At 36.6% G+C, this 25,755-nt stretch overlaps 1 protein-coding gene across 1 annotated transcript in view; it reads left to right on the top strand.

Moving 5' to 3' along the window:
• Window positions 1-25,302, top strand: part of dnajc4 (DnaJ (Hsp40) homolog, subfamily C, member 4) — a 204,673-nt gene extending 179,371 nt beyond the window's left edge. The window contains exons 6-7 of the mRNA XM_039760745.1: window positions 2,704-2,790; window positions 24,970-25,302. Of these exons, the coding sequence (XP_039616679.1) occupies window positions 2,704-2,790; window positions 24,970-25,063 (181 nt within the window). The 3' untranslated portion in view covers window positions 25,064-25,302. The remainder of the gene's footprint in view (window positions 1-2,703; window positions 2,791-24,969) is intronic.
• The last annotated feature ends 453 nt before the right edge of the window (window positions 25,303-25,755 follow it).

Below are 25,755 nucleotides of genomic sequence, written 5' to 3'. Positions count from 1 at the left end.
ATTAGTCATTGTGCAAATAAAAACAGAAAACGCAATTTGTGCCATGCTGGATGCATATTACCAGTACATCTTTGTGCTCAACATCATTTGATTTAAAATCAATGTGAGTTAACACTACAGACTCCCACTTGAATGCTGAAATACTTTCAGAAATAACATTTTCATTACTGTTGATGGTCATTTGTTCTGATTCAATGAAACCCATTTGCAATAAGAACTACTCGTTAATACAGTAGGTTTACCTTATGTATACTACAGATTTGTTCTACTATGGTAGCTCAGGGTTTTATTCCAGTTAATTTCATCATAAGTGCATCATTCTTACTTTAATTGATCTAATTGTTTACCTATCTGGCCTGCATTTATTTCTAAAAAAGAAATTGTGTATACATTTCCATAACTTTAAATATTTAAGTTCCTGTTGCCACTTCTGTTGCTTTTGCTTCCCTTAGTTGTATTAAAATGCTGATGTTTAGCAGTGAGTAGACATGAGTGCAAACAATATTGAATGCTAAAGGGGAGCAATGAGCGGACCACCATTTTCCCTTGTCTGCTCATTAGGAAGCATTTCTTACAAGTGAGCAGTCAAGTGAACATAGCACTGAAGTCATTATTCTCCTCTAGCATTCAGTTTTATCAGCATTCAGATAATTATTTGAGCAAGCATTTTCTAAAAGAGTGCATTAAAAAGAAAGTAGTAAAATGAATGTAAGCTTTCGCAACATGTTTTAGAATTTCTTAGATTCAGAAAATAAAAGCGACAGATGACTAAACGATGACATCAGTTAAAAGTAAGAATGATGCATTGTATGAGATGTTGGTTGAAATAAAAATTTGCAGTCACCGGAATGAGCTTGGCAACCGCTGTGGCAGGTAACCTACATTCATTCATCCAATCACAGACACCTCTAATAGCCATCGTTCTTGCTCACCATATAGTTGAATCATATGCCACTAAGAATAATCTGCTGTCTTTCATTCCAACAGGGGAGGCTTTTTTCACTTCTAGGCCAAAAGACAGTAAGAAATGGGAGAGGTACATGGGATTTTTGATCAATAATGTTCAAATCCTTATAGGTTTTTGGGGCAAAGGGTCTACCGAAAAAAAAGAGTGCAACACTATCAAAGCAACACTGGTTCGTAGTGAAGAATCTCAATCGCTTTGTCTTTAACAGTTTTGACTCACCCCAGGAATAACTGTTGCCTTTTGTTGGCATTTTCATTTCCTTCAAGTCAGCCCTTCTGAAATCTGAAAGCCACCTAATTCAATTCAGGGATGCAGGGAGTTAGAGTTTATTCTGACAACACAGGGAGCAAAGGAGGAAACAACCCTGGAAAGGGCATCAGCTCGTCACAGTTTTCATAAAATAATAGTGCTGAAATTAAAGTTGTATAAATTTGAAGGTGTTTCACTGCTTTGAAGTTTCACCATTATGAAGTAGCAAATGGTTGTAAGTTTGCCTTACAATCTTCTTCTTATAGCAAAAATAATCAGTGTTTCCTGGGCAAAGAGGACCTGCCATTTTCTGTCTAGCTCTTCAAAAGCATATTTTTCTTAAGAAGCAAATGCCATTTTTTCCAAGACTGTATATTTTACAGTGAGAAATCACACATGTAGTTGTCTTCTTTGTCATTTGTTGTATCTCCTTTTTATCCATGCATTCTTCAACCTTCTTAAATCAGTTAAAATACTCAAGGAGCAAGAGCTTGTCTCAGCAGCTTTGGGTGGATGTGATGGAAAAGCAGTCCATCACAAGGCACACTTATGTGCACACCTACACTCACTTCTACAGAGACAGATTACATTTGCTATTTAACAAATACATATTCTTAATTTTGGAGATAAAGCATATTGTCGGGGAAAAAACATGCAGATAAAAGGGTAAGCTGTGAAGCACTAATGCTAACACTTGTAAGGCTGTGTCGGGTTAAAACTAGAAAGATAATTCACTTCTTAATTCTAGTTTAACTTATACACTTAGCATAACTCTTTGCATTTTATCTTTGCTCAATTACATAAATGTACACAGAATACAAATTTAAAACACCATTACATTGCAATCAATTTACCACCTAAACAAGGTATTTTGCAACATAAGAAGTGTGTACATGGAGTGGACATGGAATGTGCCAATGCAGTAGACCATTTTGTACATGTTTCTTGTGTAAAGTTTTCATGAGTCATTGCTGGAATGAATTACATTAAAATTAATCCTTTATTTTGCAAATATAACCTTACAAGTACCAATTGGAAACTATTCTCATACTTAATGGGACACTACAAGACGCAAATATCAGCAGATATTCATTTTCACACTCTTTTTAACGCTGCTTATGGTTTTAAGGAGCTCTGGTAGGCGTCATCGGCAGGATGGCAGTCCATTACAGGACAATAACAATAAACAACATCAATGTCATAATCTGCCTGGCATCATGTCTTTGGATATATCCATTTGAGACAAAGGCGATACAACCTCAACACTGATAGCTCATTAGTGTCAAAGTGTTTTTTTCCTGGTGTATGAGTGGATGCCAGACTGGGTTCCAGATAAATGAAAGAATATGAGATCACAAAAAACAACAAAATCCTACCAAGAGTGGCTTTATCTAATTCAATTACTTTTCAGACCTTTAATATCTTGTTCATCATTTTAGTTTTACAGAACTTGAATTCTGAAAGATATTTTCTTTGTTTCTTCCTAGGAAACTGGAGGAGATTCACAGTAGTTTCATGAATGAAAAGGACAAAATAATCACTAAGATTTATAATGAATCCAAAGAAAGAGCTAGGTAAGTCTGTTCACTTTACTCATCATACTGAGAAGAGAGTCTCAAGTTAACAAATATCTGATATTTCCATCATTTCTAGAACTGTTAGTAAGCTGTCAATCTTAGCAGTATGAAATTTGTGAATACTGGGAAATTAGTAACATTCACTATGTTTACTTTTTAATAGGTTTTATTGAGTTTGAAATTTCAAAATGAAGGAGAAAGAACCATAAAAACCTCTGGTCAAAGGACAAAACAAAGTTTCTTTAATATTTAAATATTTATTAAAAGAAATTAAAAAAGGATTGACAAAAACCAAAGCAGCAGCAAACATAGGGTTGCCTAAAAGATGGAATCTAAAATCTATACACATATTATTATTATTATTTATTTACTTGGTTGAAACTTTTATCAAAGGCAACTTGCAACATCTGAGATACAATTGGTTACATTTCTCTTGTTTTTCCAATTTGCCAGGTGAAGTGACCTACTCATGCTCACACAGTGTTAGTCCAAAGTCTTAACCACCACACCACACAGCCTGAAGAAAACAGTTCCAAACGTCACAAAACCAGAAACTTAAAGTGTGACTGGGAGGTAAAAACCCAGAAATCCACAATGAAGCACAAACCAAATATAGGAAGATTTGCAATGCCAGAGGTGCAGTGAGAATCACAACTTCATTTTAAATACAAGCAGGGTCCAATACCCCAGCTACATGATCGGGTGGCCCTGCAGACTCAGGCTGTGCATAATATTTAAAGGAAAAAAATAATAAAAAAACACATTGGAGCAAGGGATAAAACCTTGGCTGAACCATAAAAAGAGACAGTGGCCCAGCACGATTATTTTACAATTCTTACCAAATTCTGTAGAAATATTGCATCATTCCTTACAAGGAAAATATAAAAAAAAATATTCTTTTACAAAATATCAGACATTGCTTTGCCACTCAGTTGTAAAGGGTAAGTTGCATTTGGACTGAGGAGAAACAAAGTAGCAATGTAGTGTAACATATCACAATAAATGTATTAATACATGGTTATATGCCTTTGAGTGTTATTCCAAACAATTCCATTAAAGGATCAGTGATAATTGTAAATCCACTACTATCTAACAAATATGAGAGTATTTACCCCCAAAATGGTGTTAGTTTAGCATAATCCCACAGTCAGTATTTAATGACATCTTTCACAATTAAGCCCCAGTCCTTGATATAATATTTATGGTTTTAATCTTGAAAGATTTGTGTAATATACTGAACAAAATAATGTATTAAGGGGATAGATTTTATTCATAAAGTTTGTAATGGATCGATTTTTTGAAATAGCTTTATTTTATTATACTGTATGACTGCATTTGTATATAACCTGTATATTAAATATCCATCCATCCATTTTCCAACAAGCTGAATCCGAATACAGGGTCACGGGGGTCTGCTGGAGCCAATCCCAGCCAACACAGGGCACAAGGCAGGAATCAATTCCGGGCAGGGTGCCAACCCAACGCAGGACACACACAAACACACCCACACACCAAGCACACACTAGGGCCAATTTAGAATCGCCAAACCACCTAACCTGCATGTCTTTGGACTGTGGGAGGAAACTGGAGCGCCCGGAGGAAACCCACGCAGACACGGGGAGAACATGCAAACTTCACGCAGGGAGGACCCGGGAAGTGAACCCGGGTCTCCTAACTGCGAGGCAACAGTGCTACCACTGCACCACCGTGCCCCCCATTATATTAAATATGTTAAGGTAATTTATTTTCTCAATAGCTTATGACCCTAATCTCATTGGCTGGAGCATATCATATCTTACCATTTTGTGGGTTTTCATAAAATCTTATATCTGAGTACCCTTGTCACAATACTTTTTTGGGAGCGTATTCTGTAAGTCTGAAGCTGCTGTTAAAATCTACTAAGTTGCCTGAGTTTGCTTCACTTGCTGTTATCAACATCATCTATTGTGTTGAGCCTTATGTTTTATGTAAAATCAGTCAAGCAGCTATTTATTGTATTATGTAAAATGTTCAAAAGGCAAGGCTTGTTGGAGTTTAAAGACAGGTTTAATATATTGTATTGCTGAATGCTAACCTATCTACTTATGGCAGCTTTATACAGAATTATCAGTGTTAGCCCTCTAGAGAGGAGAGGAATGAAGGTCAGTAGGAACAAGAGAGAATACATGTGTGTAAATGAGAGGGAGGTCAGTGTGGTGAGGATGCAAGGAGTAGGGTTGGCGAAGGTGGATGAGTTTAAATACTTGGGATCAACAGTACAGATTAATGGGGATTGTGGAAGAGAGATGAAAAAGAGAGTGCTGGCAGGGTGGAATGGGTGGAGAAGAGTGTGAGGAGTAATTTGTGACAAACAGGTATCAGCAAGAGTGAAAGGGAAGGCCTACAGGATGGTAGTGAGACCAGCTATGTTATGTGGGTTGGAGACGGTGGCACTGACCAAAAAGCAGGAGACAGAGCTGGAGGTGGCAGAGTTAAAGATGCTAAGATTTGCACTGGGTGTGACGAGGATGGATAGGATTAGAAATGAGTACATTAGAGGCTCAGCTCAAGTTGGATGGTTGGGAGACAAAGCCAGAGAGGCAAGATTGCGTTGGTTTGGGCATGTGCAGAGGAGAGGTGCTGGGTATATTGGGAGAAGGATGCTAAGAAAAGAGCTGCCAAGGAAGAGGAAAAGAGGAAGGCCTAAGCGAAGGTTTATGGATGTGGTGAGAGAGGACATGCAGGTGATGGGTGTAACAGAACAAGATGCAGAAGACAAAAAGATATGGAAGAAGATGATCCACTGTGGCAACTCCTAACGGAAGCAGCTGAAAGAAGAAGCCCACAGGGAAGAAACTGAAAAGATTCAGTTACTGTGATCTAGTTATTATATCTTATAGAAAAATTACTGAGATAATTTTAACTTTTATTGACATTTTTTGACTGTATGTGGTCCAGTGAGGTATAGACATTAGACCCCCTTCAAGCATTTTGGCTTCTGTGCTTCCTAGCAGGTGCCTATATTGTTGCATAGAGCAGCCCAATCATTGATTAGTCATGAACATTAACTTTTTCTCAGACCATAACATTTTTTGCATGTGGACAGATGTTTAATTTATCCACCTATTGGTTCATTTTCAAACCACCTTAAACCAGTTACAAGGTTGTGGATGACCAATGCCTTTTCATACAATATTTATTTTTAATTTACTGTATAGTGAGTTGACAATAAAAAAACAACTATAGATAAATTGTGAAATATTAATATTGCAAACCATACATACCATAAATAAAAAGAGAAAATACCTATAGTTTGGGTAAAAATAACAGTACATTTTCATCATTTCTTACTTGATAAGAATTTTTAGGGATCAGTCCACAAACAGTTCTGCTAGTCATCCTGTTTTGTTTTGTTTTGTTTGCTTACTTCTCAGTCATACTGCCACAGTAAATAAAAGGGCTGCATAGTTAGCTTTTCAGAGTGTTTTGGAGATTGATTGCTGTTGTGGCCTGTTGCCGACACTCATTAGAGCTAAATGATTTATATGGCAAGAGTCACCAAGTTCTATCTATTTGAATGGCCTGCCAGCAAAAGCTTTTGACAGCTTTTTGCTATAAAACGTGAAAGTATTTTGTCAGGATCTCATAAATACCACAGGCATGCATTATATTGTAGATAGTGAATTGGCTCATTACACAAGTGTAATAATCTGTGCTGGCAGCGGTTGATGAAATATGGTGCGCTTGAATAGATGTTTCTTTTAAAAGGAGCTTTGAGGTGTACTTTTCCATAGAGTGGCTGAAAAAGAGTAAACAGGACACCAGCTCAAGTAATTTCCTTGCTTCTGTTTCTGAGCATTAAAACAAGTCCATTCAAACCATTACTACAGATGCACTGGTTGCTTGTCTTAACTATCTTTTAGCAATAAATAATTGTATTTAAGCTGTAAATTTCCTAAGTTTAGCTCAAGAGACATGTCATAGACTGTTGCAGTAGTAATAACTGTCTAGCTGCAATAGTTGTATTTAAGTAAAAACCTGAATAACTCCCAAAAAATAATATAACCTAGCTTTATTTAATTCTTATTTTTCTTCTCATTTTATATAATGTAAGGAGTATGAAATGATTGGTATGTCACTGTGTTCTGAGAGCCTAATTGGTTTGTACTAATATTTCAACCTACTTACATACTGTACATGCTTGGTGGTACCTCAGTCACAAGGATAGTGGTAGAAGGCCTCCCAAGGACAAATGTTCCAGCAATACACTGGATGGTAAGAATGCTTCTGGCATTATTACTATTTGGACACCTGCAGATCTGCATGGGATACAATATGGCAGATCTGTTGAGGTCTTTTGGTGCTACCAGAATGAGCTAATAAAAGGATATTCCCAGTTATCTCAGAGCTCCATCTGATCTGGAAATGCTTCAGAGCTATGCGCCATAAGTACTCTTAGGTTTGACCTTAAAAGGTGTCACCCCACCTCAGCTGGATAAGTCAGAGCTGAGAGTGGAATAGGACAAAACCTACCAGAAGAGGATTGGAGGACACAGATGAATGATGTTGTGCTTGTGAGCAAGACATGTGAGAAAGTATTTGGCACAATGAAAGAGTCCTTCTGTGTAGAATAAATTGTGTTCATTAGTGTTGTGCTGCATTTGGGGTGCTGGTCACAATGTATAAATTTAGTTTGTGGTAGAAATAAAAGCATATTACTGAAATCAGCTGCAATGCAGAATAAAGATACAATGAGATTAAAGAGCAGAGAAAGAGAATTGCAGGTGATCTAAGGTTTCTCTCCACAGTTGCTTTAAAAAAGTATAAGCTGATGATTTTTCTGCTTAACATCAATATAGAAAGTGGACGAGAATTTCATGTGATGTCATAGAAAATGTATACCAGTCTAGAAAAGGTAGAACAAAAATTGGCTTAAAATGATGTTTTGCATATCCAAAAAATAATCAAAGCTCCTGAGGAAAAATTATAGCCAAATATCCACTCATACTTGCCCCAGAGATAACCAGCAGCTTCATTCTTTAGCTTGAAAATCCTCTTTGTATTCACAGTTTTATATTTTAAATTAAATTTGTTTTTTCATGATGTAAGTTTTTATGAAGTCTAATGTAACATTTGAGGAGTCTATAAAATATTTGATTCAGTGTAATTTACAGAGTATTTATCAAATCACAATATTGTACAAATTGTATGGAGAATGTTGTGGGGCTCAGATAATCTGTTTCATTTTATTACTGTAACTTGTCATCCTGTAACGAACGATAAATTGTCATTGATTTGTCAAGATGTATGGCTCCAATTAATGTTGCCAGCAAATTTCTAATTTTTAAGTGTTTGTGTTATTTTTATATTGGCAGTATGAGTTTTTAATGGTTGTTTCTCCAGTTTTCCCATGTTTGAACCTTGAATTCAGTTTGAGGTCCAGCAGTAATTAAAAAGCAATGCAGGAAGGATAAAAGGATATTCCATCACTGGCTACATTCAAGCAAAGCTACACTCACATAAACATATTCATTTTCATGTGATTGTAGCATTTTCTTTATTTATGCTGTATAAATATACTGTGTAGTATAATATATAAATATTTGAGCCAGCATTAGTGTTTACATTCATTTACCACTAGCACATGTGGTTTAACTATCACTGGCATATTAATTCAAATTAGGTGGGCTTTAACAAAATCATGAAATGCTGGGGTGCCTCAAGGAAAGGTTTGGGAACCAAAGCTGTGCTGTTCTGACCATCTCACAAGAGATCAATAAGGTTTTCGACAATACAAGGGATTACTTTTTATTGTGCTGGCGTTTATTTGTATTTATTCTAATGTTATATATTGTCTTCATGACAAATAAATACTTGCAGCCCAGATAAGTAGCTTTAAAAATTTTGAATGGACTTTACATAGTGCTGTATGTAAAATTATTTTTATTTACATTAATAAATATTATTTATTCCTTTTTATATTTGCCATGCTAATGTGGATTGTACTACAGAAATAACATTTTTGACAAGGTCTGAAGAAGCAACTTAGTCTTTGTTTCTTGAAACTGTAAAAACACAAACACTCCTGATAAAAATTCTAATTGATTTATGACTACAGGAGCATATTCTTTAATTTTATCTGCAAAATACAGTTCATTACTATATTCATATAGCAGACCTACCTCTGATTAAACTTATACTCTGATATGACAAGTTTTGGTAATTTGGGAAGTACTCTCATGTGAGACCAAGAGACTTTTTTTCTACTTAATGTTTGTCTAACATCATATTATGTCCTCCCTGTCTCTTCTCATTCAGCTGCTTGGCTGCCAAGCAATTTTAAGTTGAATTTTATATCGCAAAGCACATTATTACATTCAGAATAATAGGGACCCAGTGCACTGATATGTTAACACCAGGGATGCAGTCTGCAGTAAAAATAAGTATTATCCGATCTAATAAATGTACACAGAGAGGTCTGCTTTATAGACAAAACAAAGAGCATTTGTATCAGCCAACATTAAACAGTACTCAGTGAAGACCATTACGGGAAAGCCAATTAGGTATTTTTTTAAAACAGCTGACCCAATACTTATACATGTGTCTCAATTTCACCCTCATTCCTCCCCTTCTCCTTGCATATTTTACATTCTAAATATTGTCTCTAATCTTCTTTTGTACTCCACAGGTCCATAACTTATTTTATGGATCCTCTGCTGACCCATCTTTTAAAGAACAATAACAAACTAATATAATATTTAAACATTTAATGTTTTGAATATTTTACTATTAACTAGATGAGAAGGTAAAGTCCACCAGTGTTTTACGAATAACAGCAAGTATTAAATAGCAAATAGTTATCATTAGCAACAAATGCATTATTTATTTAATCACTGCCTATAAACATTTTTAAATTAAAAAACTGATACATTATGCTCCACAATTAATTTACATGTATGGAGTTACAAAACAACAAAGTTGCCGTGTTCTTTGCCTATGTAATGCTGGTGCTGTTGCTCAACATTTTGTAAAAGTTAATTTTGTCTTTACATCTGTCTATTCATGAGACTTAATCAGATGTATCATTTAGTACAAAGATGACAATGTACTTCTTCATTCTTGCCTTCTACAGCAGTTCTTCGTGTATTTCAGTATCATTTTAAAATTATTATTTACTTGTACTACAGCTTTACATTATTCAATAGATCTTCTGTTTCTACGGTGCAGTTTTATACATTTTTGATGTCAGATCTTTTTCCTTGTTCCTCCAAGTGTGTGTCAGTACTCCATTCTTGGGCTGCAATGCTTATAACTACAGTTTTGTTTTGGTTTTGAATTTGTCTCCTTGATATTGTGATTTAATCTGAATAGAGAAGCATTTTAATGGTCTATAATTATTGAAATGCTTATATGTTTTGTACAAATGCTAACAGAGAGAAGTTTATTATGCACATCTAATCAGCCCCTCCAATCAGGGTATGCTTTACTGAAGTAGTGAGTCTTCAGCCTAAACTTAAAAGCCAAAACCAAAAGAATATCTTTTATATAAGTAAACACATCATTCAATGGCTCTGAGGCCCTGTAGATAAAAGTTTGACCTCACTTGTTATTTTGTTACTCCTTGTCATGTTCAGTAAGTCAGCATATTAAGATAATATTACTGTACATGTTTTGGTTTGTTTGTAATAAGTTCAAATACATAACCAAGGCCTTGGTCATTTAAGAGTTTATATGTAAGAAGGAGGATTTTGAAATCAGACCTAAAATTAACTGGAAGCCAGTGTAAAGACCTAAGAACTAGAGTTATGTGATTGTACTTTCTAAATTGTGTAATGATTCTTGCAGCAACATTTTGAATTAACTGAAAACAGTACAGTAGAATGATTTGAACAGCGTGTGAAAAATGCATTGCAGTATTCAATCTGACTAGGATATAAATGCATGAATGAATGTCTCTGTATTTTCCATATTTAGAAACCATCTTAATTTTCTAGTATTTTTAAGGTTGGATAAACAAGTTTAAAATAGTTTTGTAATGTTTGTTGCAAAAGACATACTGGTGTCAAAGGCAACACCGAAGATGTGTGTTGATTTAGTAAAACCCTCAAATAAAGCTGATATACAACAATTCTCCAAAGATGAGTGGGCCAAAATTCCTCCAGAGCGCTGTAAAAGACTCATTGCAAGTTATCGCAAACGCTTGATTGCAGTTATTGCTGCTAAGGGTGGCCCAACCACTTATTAGGTTCAGGGGGCAATTACTTTTTCACACAGGGCCATGTAGGTTTGGATTTTTTTTCTCCCTAAATAATAAAAACCATCATTTAAAAACTGCATTTTGTGTTTACTTGTGTTATATTTGACTAATGGTTAAATGTGTTTGATGATCAGAAACATTTTGTGTGACAAACATGCAAAAGAATAAGAAATCAGGAAGGGGGCAAATAGTTTTTCACACCACTGTACATATGCTTAATGCTTATTGCCTGAGTGTGTAGTCTATGTATTTTGTTGATAAAAAGAGTGTGTTTTGTGTTGTATGACATAACTGACAAAATCAGTATTAGCTCTTTTAGAGGATATCACCAATGGCAGGCTACCCAAGGAGCGTGTTTTCAGGGTTTGCAATAATTTTTTGATGGTGACTGGCCTATAAGCCAATTTAGAATTCTTAGGGCTGTCCTCTGAGTTGTGTGCTGAGTTGGAGGTTTACATTACAGAGACTATCATGCAGAAATCACACAGTCGCTGTTCTGTTACAAATTTAACAATTGTAGGGCTTTTGGCTATGGCCACTTTTCTGACTGATCGGACTAGATTCATGCATATCATTCCTCAGCAAAGTCATGTTACCTTATGTGAAGATATAATTAAGAACCTATCCAGATTCAGCCAATTACCTTACTTTCAGGGTGAGCAATCCAAGATCCAAAATTTAATTTGAAGCTGATTTTCCTAATGTAATCGGCGTACTCGACTCCACATGTTGCAATAAAGACTCCATCACAGAATGATTTTGCTTTTCTAAACAGTAAATATTTTCATTCAATTAATATCCAACTGATACATTCAAATGTGTTTGAATTGTGTTGTTGTAAGGTGGCCTGGCTCAACCCATGATTCTTTTATTTTAGTAGCATGGAAAGCAGACTTAAGGGTCATGCTGTGTATGATGGTTGGCTTCTTGGTAAGCCTAATTGATAGGATTGCAATTAAGTTTAGTGCTTTACAAACAACTTGTATAATCTTTTGGGTGACAGTGGGTACACCACAAGGGAGGAGATATAATGAATGGCACTCCTGCATCCCCCACTGCTTTACCAAAGCTTTCAACAACCACCATGACAAAATTGGTGTGAATGTATAAAGGCTGTCACATGCATTCTCAGCTCATCCAAGTTTAGGAGAAAAATAATAACATTTGTTGTGTGGTTTTGGCAATTTAAACTCCTTCTGGCTAACAAACCTTTTGTTATTACGGTCTTTGATTTTTGCATAAGGTTCGATATTGATGACAGATTACTTTAATTTGTGGTTTTGACCCAGGCTTAATTTCCAGACTACATTTCATCTCCTGACCCCATTCATTAAAAATAAGCATTGTCACATTCCAAGGCAGGGCATTACGTAGTCTGGTGTAGGCTTTTTACTCCAACTGGATTTTATTTTTTGTTTTGTTTTGCACTCACTTTTGGTGAGTTATCAGATAATTTCCTCTGCTGCTGCTAAACACACACTTTGTCTATTTAGTACACATTGATTTGAAAAGTAACTGAAAATTTTTTATTTCTTTGTGAGATCAATGTATTCCTGCCAACATCACACATGCCTGTGTTAGAGAATGTACAAGTTCAGTTTCATTTTCAGCTTTAAGATTTGGTAGTTAATCCTCACTCAGTTTAAACTTATAGAAGTGCTATTTAAGGAGTAAGATGAAAACAATTTAAGTGTTATAATATGCCCTTGTGTACTTTTTATTCTGCGAGCTTCTGATAATGTCAGAAAATAAAGATGTGCCTGCCAGAAAATACATAAAATGACATAAAAGTCTATGAATGTAGGACATTTTGATTGCAAATACTGTGGTAAGACGGTTATGTTTATTTTAATACCACTTTGGCAAGGTGAGTGGTATGCAGGTGTTACCTGGACGTCAACACAAGATTGATTTCATACTTAAAAAATGTAATAATATGATACTTAAAGTTTCATTCCACTTATGTAACTTAACTAGATCAGCAGATAGCAATAAAAGAAAAACCTGCTGAAATTGCCCTATTTCTGTGCTAGCCCACCACAAACCAGAACAGCTTCAGTGCATCTTGGCTTAGCCTTCTCTGCATTAAAGGGATTCAAATGGGTGAAACACTATTTCATCATTTAGTATTGTGATGGTAGTGGAAAAAAACTTTTGAAGTTACCAATACAAACTTCATTCTTTTGGGATGGGATGACTGGAATGGCAATGGTGCAGTATTACATTTATTTCATGTACTTCAGGCCATTCATTGATCCTGGGGATGGGGGCATTGTCATTCCAGAAGATTCCAATGCATTCAGGATACATCTTTAGACGATCACTAATAGTTTATTAAAATTTACCTTCCACATAAGAAAATTCCTGAACCTCAAAACTCACCCTACACCACAGCAGAGCTACCAGAATCCTTCACTTTAAGAGAAACGAAATTCAGCCTATATAGAATTCTTTTTTGAATCCCAACTATACTAAGTGTGGAGATTTATTTGAACAAATAACATTTTTCCACTGTTCAGTAGAAATTGCTTGTGCCTTTTGTACCTCTTTACTAACATCCATCCATCCATCCATTTGCTAACCCGCTGAATCCGAATACAGGGTCACGGGGGTCTGCTGGAGCCAATCCCAGCCAACACAGGGCACAAGGCAGGAACCAATCCTGGGGAGGGTGCCAACCCACCGCAGGACACACACAAACACACCCACGGGCCAATTTAGAATCGCCAATCCACCTAACCTGCATGTCTTTAGATTGTGGGAGGAAACCGGAGCGCCCAGAGGAAACCCACACAGACACGGGGAGAACATGCAAACTCCACGCAGGGAGGACCCGGGAAGCAAACCCAGGTCTCCTAACTGCGAGGCAGCAGTGCTACCACTGCGCCACCGTGCCGCCTTCTTTACTAACAAATGAGCATTATTAGTGTAAAAAGTATTTTTTGTCACAGACCCAAACTTTCTGTAAAATTTTAAATGGACAGCTTTTGATGAAACATCTCTGACTTTAGACTCGTTATTTTCAGTCATATGATTGCAAGTTGCTTGTCACACATCTCGGATTTAGTCAAAGATCTCCTCAGTACCTTTACATTCCTAGATTTGTCAGGAAAGCCCAAATGCCTCCATCTGTGCACACAAACATCTACATGTGCACAGAGACATCAAAACTCACATAACATGCTGATACAGCATCAGCTCAGCTTAAATCCACAAAGCATTACACAAGAAGGTGGGATCTGTATAGATTCTTGGTGGCATGCAGCTCCCTTCTGTTCAGAATATAAAGTATATACGTAACTCACACAGACTGAGACCAGCAAACAATTTTATTAAAGACCTTAGCTATCTTGCACAGTCATTTTCTTCTCCCTTCTCTTCTCCCACATCATACAGGACCATCAGCACACATCACTAGGCTCAAAGACAGTTTATACCTACAAATCGTAAGCCTACTCAACAGTAACTCACACTGACAATGACATGAGTTCATCTTTTATGAGTATAAGGTTGTATTAGCTGTATACTGCTGTACTGCTGTCAGTATGGTCTTTGGGAGACATGCAAGTAAGAATGCCCTTGTACTAGGTACATGTAACAGTAAGCTTGAATTTGTTTTACCTTGCTCCTCATATCACGTCACAAGCATCTGATGAAGTCTTCACCTCCAGCTTTTATTCCAACATCAGCTTAGCTACTGGTCCTTCCAACACATTAGTATGCTGTGCAGTCCCATGACTACAGCTCATTTCCAACATATACGTACATCTCCTCTTTTGAGACTTGGAAACCAACATAATGATAAAATGGGCATGCCTAGCTTTTTATGCATGACCTAAAGAATGATGGGATGTTGTTTAGTGGTGTCATCTTTGTCATCTTTATAGAAGTAGCTGCTGTCATTATACTTTTTTCCCTCACTTACTAAAGTGTTTTCTTTATTTTGCTAATTGATGCTATTCTGTGTCCGCACACATAATTCTGCATTTTGTCTTTCATTTCAACAAAAGTATATGTCAATAGATGTTAACAAATGGGCAGATGTACTGTAGCTCAGGCAGTTGTTTTCAAACCTAAACTTGGAAGATTCATTTCTATAATTATAAGCATGTGAGTGGGCCCCTGTAATGGGCTAAGCACTGTCCAGGGCTGTTTTCTATCATGCAGCTAATGCCCATCCATGTGACCGAATTGGATTATTTGGGTTTGAGACTGTTACATTCAATTTTTTCACCCTGGATTACTAGTTCTTTGGTTTTCAGCATTTTCAATTTGAATGATATTTTGCTCAGCCCTCTTCCTGACTCACACTGGTTCTATAAGGACATTTTATTATATTTCCTGTAGGATAACAGAAGTCATAAGTAAAACTGTGTGCTGACTTCTGGTAGCTCAAACATTCATTATTTCCTTGTTCACAGTACTGTTTTGTTTCTGGGGTTTTTATGTGCTATATTCATATTTGCATTTATTTGTTACTATAATTTTCATTCTGAGTCCTTGCTTAATTTTTATCATTATTTATTAATGTTTCTGTTTCTGCCACTTTGTTTTTTTGTCATCTGCTGGTCCTTTCCCTTGTGCCCTGTGGCCTGCCAATTCTCTTCTCATTGGCAGAACAAATATGATTCAAAGGTTTGGATGGTGAAAGTTAGTGTTCAAGCTTCATCTCATTAATTTATATAATAATTCTTGAAAGCAAAGTTAAGATTTGTTTTCACCAGGAGCTTCCAGCATGTTATCTAGGTATTCTAAGAGATATAAATATTCAGAATAAAATTATGGATAAGGTTGTGAACTGCATAATTATGACAGGTCTTCGCTCTTTTCAAGTTATGCCCCATACAGTAATGGCATACTTATTACTGAAAATAGTACGGAAGAGAAATATTGAATGGATGGCATCTTTCTGAAAGTATAACTGACATGTAAAGTATTATAAATTTTGTAAAACTTGAGGTTTAGTGTCATCAGGGTAAATCTAGGATGTTCTCTGCTTTTGGCATGCTGCATTGATTTTTTTATTCAGCCTTTGTGCTGAATGTTAGTCTCTGAATTGACAGACTAGTGTAGCCAGTGTGTTTCACACATTTAGTTGTTTATGTTTAATTTGCAGCTTCCTCAGCCTTTACAATATTATGACCTAATGTATTCCCTTTGGAGATCGTTTAGCCTATCGTTTTCTTGCAAAACCTAGATACCAGTTTCTGCTTAATAAATGCTGAGTATTCTAAACCATGTTAGATTTCTGTTTCATAAACATTTTAAATGAATATTCATTAAACATCTGGTTTATTTGTATATTTATCCCTATAGCAGGCTGAATAAATAATGATAATATAAACCCAGAGGTATTAACACAATCTGTTCATACTTTTCCATAGCAAAATATGCACATATTTAAACCAAAGCAAGTAAAATCAGGCCTTTTTACTACTGTAATTTAAGAGAAAATAGACCTTTTCTAAATAATCCATTCTTCTGTCAATTCTGGAAAGATTTAAAGTTTAGTAAGTAATCATATTTTTCCAAAAAAAATTTTGAATTTTAATTTGTAAGCAGACATAACCTTCTCAAACCCATGTAAATAAATCCTAAATTGTGATGAGCTATAGACCATCCTGAAAGCAAATGGTGCAAGCCAGGAACCAGTCCTGGACGGGGTGTTACTTCATTGCCAGGCCCACTCACGCTCACCATTTAACTGAACCTTTACAGCATAAGCACTCGGTGTTCAACTGCAATACATTGCAAGCTAAGTTCTAATGTATTTCTTCAATTAATATTTTCCCTATTTCCATTGTTGAAAATAAATATAGATAGTATATCAATAGCTTTTTAATTATAGTATATCACCTAAGGTGTAGTCAAGAGTATCATACAACCCACCAAATATAAAACCAATACCACTATACAAATCTGAACACACAGAAAGATGTACCTGTGACCTGTTAATTGTGAAATGTTTTCTGTTGCAGAATAGAAGTGAATGTGATCATATTGCATGTCCTAATTCAGTGTTGTGCATTGCAGATGTTTCTTAATACTTACAATGACTTTGGACCAAATATGACCTGGTTGTATAATTTAAATCAGTGAAAGCACCCTAAATATTATCTCGTCAGGATGAAATTTTGTGACTTTTCCTACATTTTCTCTAACTAATGACGAGTATAAAATTTAAACATCCTATAATTTCCTTGCCATGTTTTTTAGGTCAGTTATGACTCACTGTTGACTTTAATAGATTTTGCATTGCATTTAGGGTTACAATGTTTGTTCACAACACACAAAACATCCCAAATGTCATCTTTTCATCTCAGAAATGTGAAGGTGCCCTAACTTACAAAAACCAAAAAAAAATTTCCCAATGTCACATTGTTGTCCAGCTGCCACACACTTTGAACACAGCACTGTCCTTCAGGTAAGTTCTGGCCCATCATTGACTTTATTAGATTTTCTGCTAGATTTAATGTGCTTTGATTGTTCAGAACCTATAAAAAGCATCCTAAATTTCATCTCTTCTAAATGTTAGGGTCATTAATACTACCAGTTAAGAAGGTCAATCAATATAAAATAGGTTTGGGGTGAAAAATGTGATATCTGGGATACTTTAAAGAGAAAGTCAAAATTGGGTCAAAAAAGACCCTGAAGACACAGAATTGGGTCACTAAGACTGTGTGAAGGTTAAAGAGGTTACATGGGACCCACAAAAATATAAGAAAGATATTGTTTAGGCTATTTTCTGTTTTGGTTTTTATTTAAAATATTATACTAGGCAGAAGCAAAAAAATCATTACACTGTTAAAACATAAGCTTATTAAATTATTATACCTGTGAGAGCTCTTGCTTGGCCATGTTTATTGTGGAGAAATGACGGGGAAGTGGATAGGCTTATGACTGGAATGTCTTATTTTTGCTACTTCTGTTTAATACTTAACTTGAATGTCCATACAGTTTGCAAGTGGGTTGAAAAAGCACGATAATAACCAAGCACAGAATGTAGCCAAAGTGTAAGCTAATACATTTATGTAATATGATTCTTGTGTTTTCTTTTGTTGATATCATATAGCATCAAACTATAACTATGACTGCTGATCCTAATGTAATGTGAGAGACCTTCCGTGACAAGACCCTGAAGGTTCCTGAGGGTTGTGTTGGTGTTACTGGTGTTCTCAGAAGGAGGTGTTTCATCTCGCAGGGCACCCTGGATATCATCAATCAGTCGCAGCGCACGGCTCAATGGCAACTCTGGTCTGTACCAGGAACTGAGAAGGATGGCTGCGAGGGCTCTGAGGGCAGATAAAGAGGCATTTGTTGGAGGAATCAGTGAGCAAGTGACACACCATTTGTGGTTTAGCGACCCAGGTCCTGCTTACACAGGAATTGAAGCATTACGCACATCTGAATCTGTTCCTCGGAGAGTCGCAGTTAGGACGGCTGATTGAACGGTCCTTACGGATGACACTGCAGTTGTGACCCTCTGGGCTGGCTACTTTGAACAGTTGTTCAAAGCTGATCCTCCAGCTAGGACGTTGGATATCTCTGGGTCTATGGTTCTTGAGGATGATCCTCTGATTAGCTGTGAACCACCCAATCTCACTGAGATTGCACTGGTGGTGAACCAGCTGAGGGGGGAAAAGGCTGCAGGGATCTATGGTATCTGGGGTGAACTTCTCCAGACTGGTGGTAAGGCTGTCCTCCTGGCATTGCAAGTAATCTTTGCTTCCATTTGGGAGACTGGCATCATCCCAACTGACTGGAAAACGTGACTTGTCGTTCCTATCTGGAAAGGGAAGGGTGATCGTCTGGATTGCAGCAACTACAGGGGGATAACACTGCTCTCGGTGCCGGGTAAGGTCCTTGCTAGGGTCATCCTCAATAGGATCCGTGATCACTTGCTCACCTACCAGAGACCAGAACAGTCTGGTTTTATGCCTAAGAAGTCTACCATCAACCGCATTCTGGCACTGAGGGTTCTCATGGAGCGCAAACGCGAATATCGGCAGAGTTTTTTTTGCAGCCTTTATCGATTTTTGCAAAGCGTTCAACTCAGTTGATCGAGCTCCCCTGTGGGACATCATGAGAGTTCGCGGGATCCCCTTGAGGTTGCTAGATATCATGGCCAGCCTGTACACTGGTACCGTGAGTGCTGTGCAGAGTGGAGGCAGGACCTCTGTGTTTTTCCCAGTTGATTCTGGGGTTCATCAGGGGTGTGTTCTTGCTCCTACTCTGTTCACTGCTTGTATGGACTCGGTGTTAGGCAAGGTCGTGGGGTCCAGCGGCTGTGGGGCATCTGTTGGTGAAGAAGGGTTCACGGATCTTGACTTTGCTGACGATGCTGTGATCTTTGTGGAGTCAATGGAGGCTCTGATTGGGGCGCCCGAGAGACTGAGCGAGGAGTCTGAGTGTCTGGGCTTCCGAGTGTCCTGGATAAAAACCAAGATCCAGGCCTTTAATGACCTCTTGGGCACAGCCATCAGCAGTGTGTCTGTTTGCGGAGATAGTGTTAACCCTGTTGAGAGATTTACTTACCTTGGCAGTGACATTCATGTCTCTGGTGACTCTTCCTATGAAGTGAGTAGATGGATTAGGAGAGCATGGGGGGTCATGGGGTCACTGGAAAGGGGTGTGTGGCGCTCCTGATATCTATGCAAAAGGACGAAGGTCCAAGTCTTTAGAGTCCTGGTGCTTCCTGTCTTGCTATATGGCAGCGAGACATGGATGCTATCCAGTGACCTGAGACGAAGACTGGACTCCTTTGGTACTGTGTCTCTCCGGAAAATCCTTGGGTACCATTGGTTTGACTTTGTGTCAAATGAGCGGTTGCTCATGGAGTCCCGAATGAGGCACATTACCTGTATTGTGAAGGAGCGTCAGTTACGGCACTACGGCCATGTGACGCATTTCCCCGAGGGTGATCTCGCTCATAAGATCCTCATTGTTGGGGACCCGAGTGGCTGGACCAGGCCAAGGGGTTGCCCACGTCAACACCTGGCTGCGGCAGATAGAGGGTCATTTCTGGAGGGTGTGACTGGACCATGCATCTGCCTTTGGGGTTGCAAACTGGGATCCCAAGCTGTTTCGTCATGTAGTGGGTGCGGCAAGGCACTGTACCAGTGCATGTTCCCCAACCTGACCTGACCTGACCTGATATCATAGAGTTATGGTGCTATGATTTACTTGATTAAAAGAGAACATTTACTAAATTAATGTTACTTGTATTCTGTATGTCTAATTTAAAAAGCAAAGTCCATTTTTTTCTAAAGTTATTCTAACCTTCTTGATGCTTACATGGTTTGTGTATGTGTGTGTGCGTGTGTGTGTACGTGTGCATGTGTGTGTGCGCTCACTCGTACAATGTATATTCTGAACCTGAAAAGCATGGCATAGTAAAAGAGAATTTATGTTCAAGTGTCACTTATTGCAACACTGAGAATTAAGAAAAAAAATCTTTTCTTATCCTATTTTATTCAGGCCCGTTGCTTTTTCACACTTTGCTTTTACTGGAATGCTCAGGGTTGTTTTAAATACAGGCCACCACAGGTATAGTTTCTTCAGAAATGCTGTTAACTAAACTTTTTTTATCTCTCTTTTACCAACTGACTAGACTATACTGGTGATTTAAATAGCAGTGGGAGCTTATGTAAAAAAAACTCACATGGCTATCTATATTCTGTTACAGTTCTCAGTTTGTAATCTGTGTGAGCACTCTGTGTCGGTCTTTACTGAAGATAAAATGACAATAACGGAATAAAATCAATTGAATTGTTTTGTCATTTTAACAACTCATTATCTTTCCACAGATATGGATTTTGCATTGAAGTTTTATATAGCTATGCGACTGTTTGTTCCAATATAAGTCTTGTTAAAATACTATCTTAAATTTTAAAATTAAAAAGTGAACTGGGCCTGAAATCTCACCCTCCCCTGTGAAACTTATTTATTCCTATTCTGTGATCAAAATGGAGGTCTTGACAAGTCCTGTTTATTCATTTGTGTTGCATCACTTTTAAAATGTTATATGAAGTAATTACTAGCAGAAATGTTATCTTTTTATGATATACAAAAGACAAACATTTGAAGATTCCACTACTTGTGTTTTTGTGTGTAAAATTTCGTGCATTTAATATAAATAACTCTACCCTAACATCCCTTTGTTTACTGTACATGTATTATTACATTGTGTGTCTAAAATAAATATGAACAATATGATCCCATGTTGAGTAATAATTTATTGAACATGTTTAGTGCCTGCTGTGGTCATTATTTAACATTTATAAAAACCTATAGTAAAATACATCTTACTACAGATTTCTAAAGTAATATGAAGCAGTTTTTTTCATCACATTTTTTTAAAGCTCAATAAAATCCAAGAGTCATGAAAAACAATTCAAACCAAACACTCAAAATAAATAATAAAAGCAAATCAACTACTGAGCCCTCAACCCACATCTTCTTGGTAAAACCGAGCCCCAAAAAGATCCAATGTCATTCATATATGTGTAAAATGGAGACAAATTAATAACAGGCACAGAAAGACCAAAAGAAGAGACGAGATTTAGAAAAAGAGAAATCAGAAACCAAAATCAGGGATAAGACAACAAACGCAGATCAAGCAGCCCTTAACTAAGTGCACAAGGACCTGCCACTTCTCATTTTATAGAGGAGATCAGGAGATTTCCAGTTAGAACATAGGATTTGTTTTTCAGCATGTATTTCTATTGACACAAAATAATAACATTAGTTAATTATAGTATAACTATAATTAGAAAGCAAAGTGTCTGTCTTCCTTATGTGATAAATCTGGAAACATATTTATTATACCATTTAGGATAAGAGAATGAATCATAAGACCTAATGGTGTAAACTTGACTTAATATTATCAGTATGTTCAGTATCTTAGTTTTATTATCACTACATTTAATACATTACAGAACAGTTAGTAATAGTGGCTAAAACCAGGCTTGGATATTTAAAATCACACACACAACAAAAAAGAGTGAAGTCTGTAATCCTGAGTGTTAAATTGTATTATGCCAAAGAGTAATTGCATAAAAGGAACCCCTTTGTTTGTTCTAGTAAATCCATTTTCAGGCTTGTTATCTGCCTGTTTGTCTATTTGCTCACTTCCCAGGAGAAAAAAAAAAACATGTTTCTTTCCCTTTACTGTCTGTGTGAGTACCTTCAGGTCATTCTTTTCTCCATAATGCTGGAAATTACAGAATACCTAAATAAATCATCAGCTGTACTACCCGCTTTATCATTAAGAATTATTTATTGTTCAACAAAAGATTTTTGGAGAGCCTCTCACTGATGCTGCACTTCAAAGCAGTTTATTTTATACAAAAAGGCCTTTTCCCTCCCCAGAAAAAGAGTCCCTGACACCTAGAGTGTTAGTTCCGATTATCTTTTGTTTGGGAAAGGTCAAATGCCACACAAAGGTAATGCCACTTACCTTCAGTACTCAGAGTAGATAACCTTTGAGACAGCCAAGCATAATGCTAAATGCCAACAATAAAGCTCTGAAAAGGAAGGCAGGGACTTCTTTTACACTTAGAAGTGTGTATGTGCTTGAAAGAACAAGCCAAGTTTTATTAACCAGGGTAATTACAGATTTTGCACCTGTGTCAATTTCCAGGCTGATGATGATGGTGTTGACAGACTGAGTGTGGGAGTAGCTATTTACAAATACTTGAAATGCACATGTTTAACTAGTTTAGTTTTATCAAGATATAGCATATCAATGACAGTGTTAGGATGATAACAAAGAGGATCCTGTTGATGTGTAGGACCATTTGTCTGTTTTCACACCTGCCTATCTGTTTCAGGGTCGCCAGGAGCTGGAACAGCAATAGATGCAAATCCGGAAACAGTCCAGGAAAGCACAGCAGACCCTCACAGAGTACACTCGTGCACTCACCCATATTGAGGAAGTTTAATGTTGTTGACTGACCTTGCATTGTCTCAGGGTCATTAGTGGAAACCAAATTTAGTTTACTGTCGATTATATGTTATGAAATAGATTCCACTTACAATTACATTTTTTCCCTTTACTTTCTTAGATGTATTTTTCTGTTATATTAATCCCTAAGGTTGCTTTTGTCCTTTCTTATAAACTTGTTTTGATTACAATACAACCATCAGTTCTCTCTGCTGACTGTCCACTAGCTATACTTAACACTGACATCATGTTATAAGAAATAGTTCATTCTTAATAGCACTGAATGGAGATATTCCTATGTACCTAAACATATCAGTGAAATACTGTATTTACACAGGTAAATACAGTCAAACTAAATGGGCATAAGTCAGTTTTCAGATTCTTATTAATATCTTCACATTAAGTACAGCTAGTTTGCGAATGCCCTAATTAGTACAGCAAAGATGTTGTCGAACGGGTGTGGAAAAAAAACTGGGTATGAAAGTCCACACTGACAAATATATGTTGAAAAAAAATGCAGCAATGTCCATCAGGTTTTTAGTTAGTGTTTTTTTTTCCAGACGTTAATTGAATTATTGAAAAGTATAGTATCTAACTCTCTTTATCAGTACAGTATATTAAAATCATTCCAGCAATGCCTGATATTCCATACTCTCCATAGTTTTTGTATGTAATTTTATGAAGACCTTTCAGGTAACATCTTGACCTCATTGTATTTTTTACTAGATAGTTCAGCCTTATAACTAGGTGGCTGGATTGTAAACTGCTTAAGTACTACTTCAGTCTCTGCACCCTGACTCAACCCTTTGGATGTCTCGGTGCAAGTTACTTAAACTAGCATGACTCCAACCATAGGTGGATATCAACCAGACGTCTGTGCGGTTATGATCTTCATGTTACTTTGGTCAAAAGCCGCAGCATAATGTAAACATAACATTCCTAGAATAGAAAATTGGTATCTGGTCATATCACTGGGTGTGGAAGGTACAATACAGTACATGGTGGCGAGACGAGTGATGTAAATTTGCATGTTATTTTCAGTGTTTCCTTAGAATGCTTGTTTATTATTATAATGATGCATTATTAATTATAAGTGACATAATTCTAAAATATTAACCAAAATATGATCAAATTATCAATCAAAATATTCTGAAAATTGGGCACAGTTGGTATACATTGGTAAAGTCATTGAGGCAAATACAGTAAGTCCAAGGCAAAAATCTTTGTGAACAGGCGGAAGTATGAAATCTGCTATAATCCATTATAAGGGTTATGCCTGGTTCTATTGTGTATTGTCCCTACCATCGTTCTGATTCATCCCACAGCAAACGTAGAAAAGGTTCTTTGGTACAGCCCTGGTGGCATTCCCCTTTCGGTAGATGCTAGACAAGTCCCCCTAGACTGTTGCTATTCAGTTCTTTCTTTCCATAGATTGTTTCTTTAAATTCAGCCAGAGTATGGTTTATCCTAATTAGTTCTAATTATGCTTGGGCCATCTTCATGTGGCAGTTGGATCAACTAATTATTTTCATGACAACAAGGAACCTATAAACTTTATAATGTGTGAAGAAAAAAACTTTAAAAAAGTAAGGAAAGTATGGTTGACTGATTTGCACAGAAAGGTGTCATCAAGTTCAAACTGGGTTGTAAAAGGAAAGGTATTTTGTGGCGTTTTCCATATTTGCTTGATTGTGCAGTTCATAACACAGGAAGATCCTGTAAATGTGTTATCCATTTCCATAAACAGCAAGGCAAGAACCCACAATAAAAGGAATGCTGATTGAAAAAACTGAGCTGCCAAACTCACTGATACTTATTGGGTTGGACATCAGCAGAGTTGATTAAAACTGACATTGGTAGCTATCAACAAAGAATAGGGCATTGGTGATGTATCCATGCTCTGTGACCTAAGCCTCAGTTTCTAAAATATTGCATATTTTGTTTTGTTATTTAATATCTACCTGTAATATAAAATATTTCTTTTCATATGTTCCAGGGTAAATGGCTTCCAGAAGCAGCAAGAGATCCTTCGCAAGAAGCACACTGAATTTATCGAAAAGTATCAACGAAGAAGAAGCAAAGATGAATAAATTGTAAACATACAAATAGAGAATAATTCATAAAAAATGTGGGTTTTAAATAGAAGATGAGTTAATATTCTAGCTGAAAGCCTTGGGCTTTGCATATTTAAAACTTTTTTTTTTAGATATTTGCTTTGTATTAAACTTTAAACATTATTTTTTTCTGCTCCACAACAATTCATTTGCAGTGTAAACTAATATCTGACTAAAATGCATTAGACACATTGTTTGTCTAAATTTACTTGTCACTATGTTTCTTGTTTTTCTTAACAACTGTAAAGTCACCTGGCTGAAGTATTTGATTTTTAAAGCACTAAGTGACAATTTCTACTTGTTACTTTGGGTAAAGACCTGGGGCCTCATGTATAACGCCATGCATAGAATTCACACTAAAACATGGCGTACAGACAAAAACAGAACGCACAAAAAAATCCAGCTCATTGCTACTGCTGCGCAACTGTATTCCTCACATTTTTAATTATTAACAGTATACAAGTACATTATTTAAATGAAGTTAAAATGTATCCGTATAATGCAATATACGTACTTTACTGCATTTCATCTTAAAAATGATATCAAGAGCTCCAAGAACATAGCGCTTGGAAATCTAAATCAACTTAGAAGCCAGTCATCATCATATGTAAATACGCACTTTCTTATATTGAATTGAAATTCTTTTATTGTTGTTGTATGGTACAATG

The sequence above is a fragment of the Polypterus senegalus genome, chromosome 8 (genome assembly GCF_016835505.1).
Source record: "Polypterus senegalus isolate Bchr_013 chromosome 8, ASM1683550v1, whole genome shotgun sequence".
Classification (NCBI taxonomy): domain Eukaryota; kingdom Metazoa; phylum Chordata; class Cladistia; order Polypteriformes; family Polypteridae; genus Polypterus; species Polypterus senegalus.
This window is presented reverse-complemented; position numbering and strand designations above follow the sequence as displayed.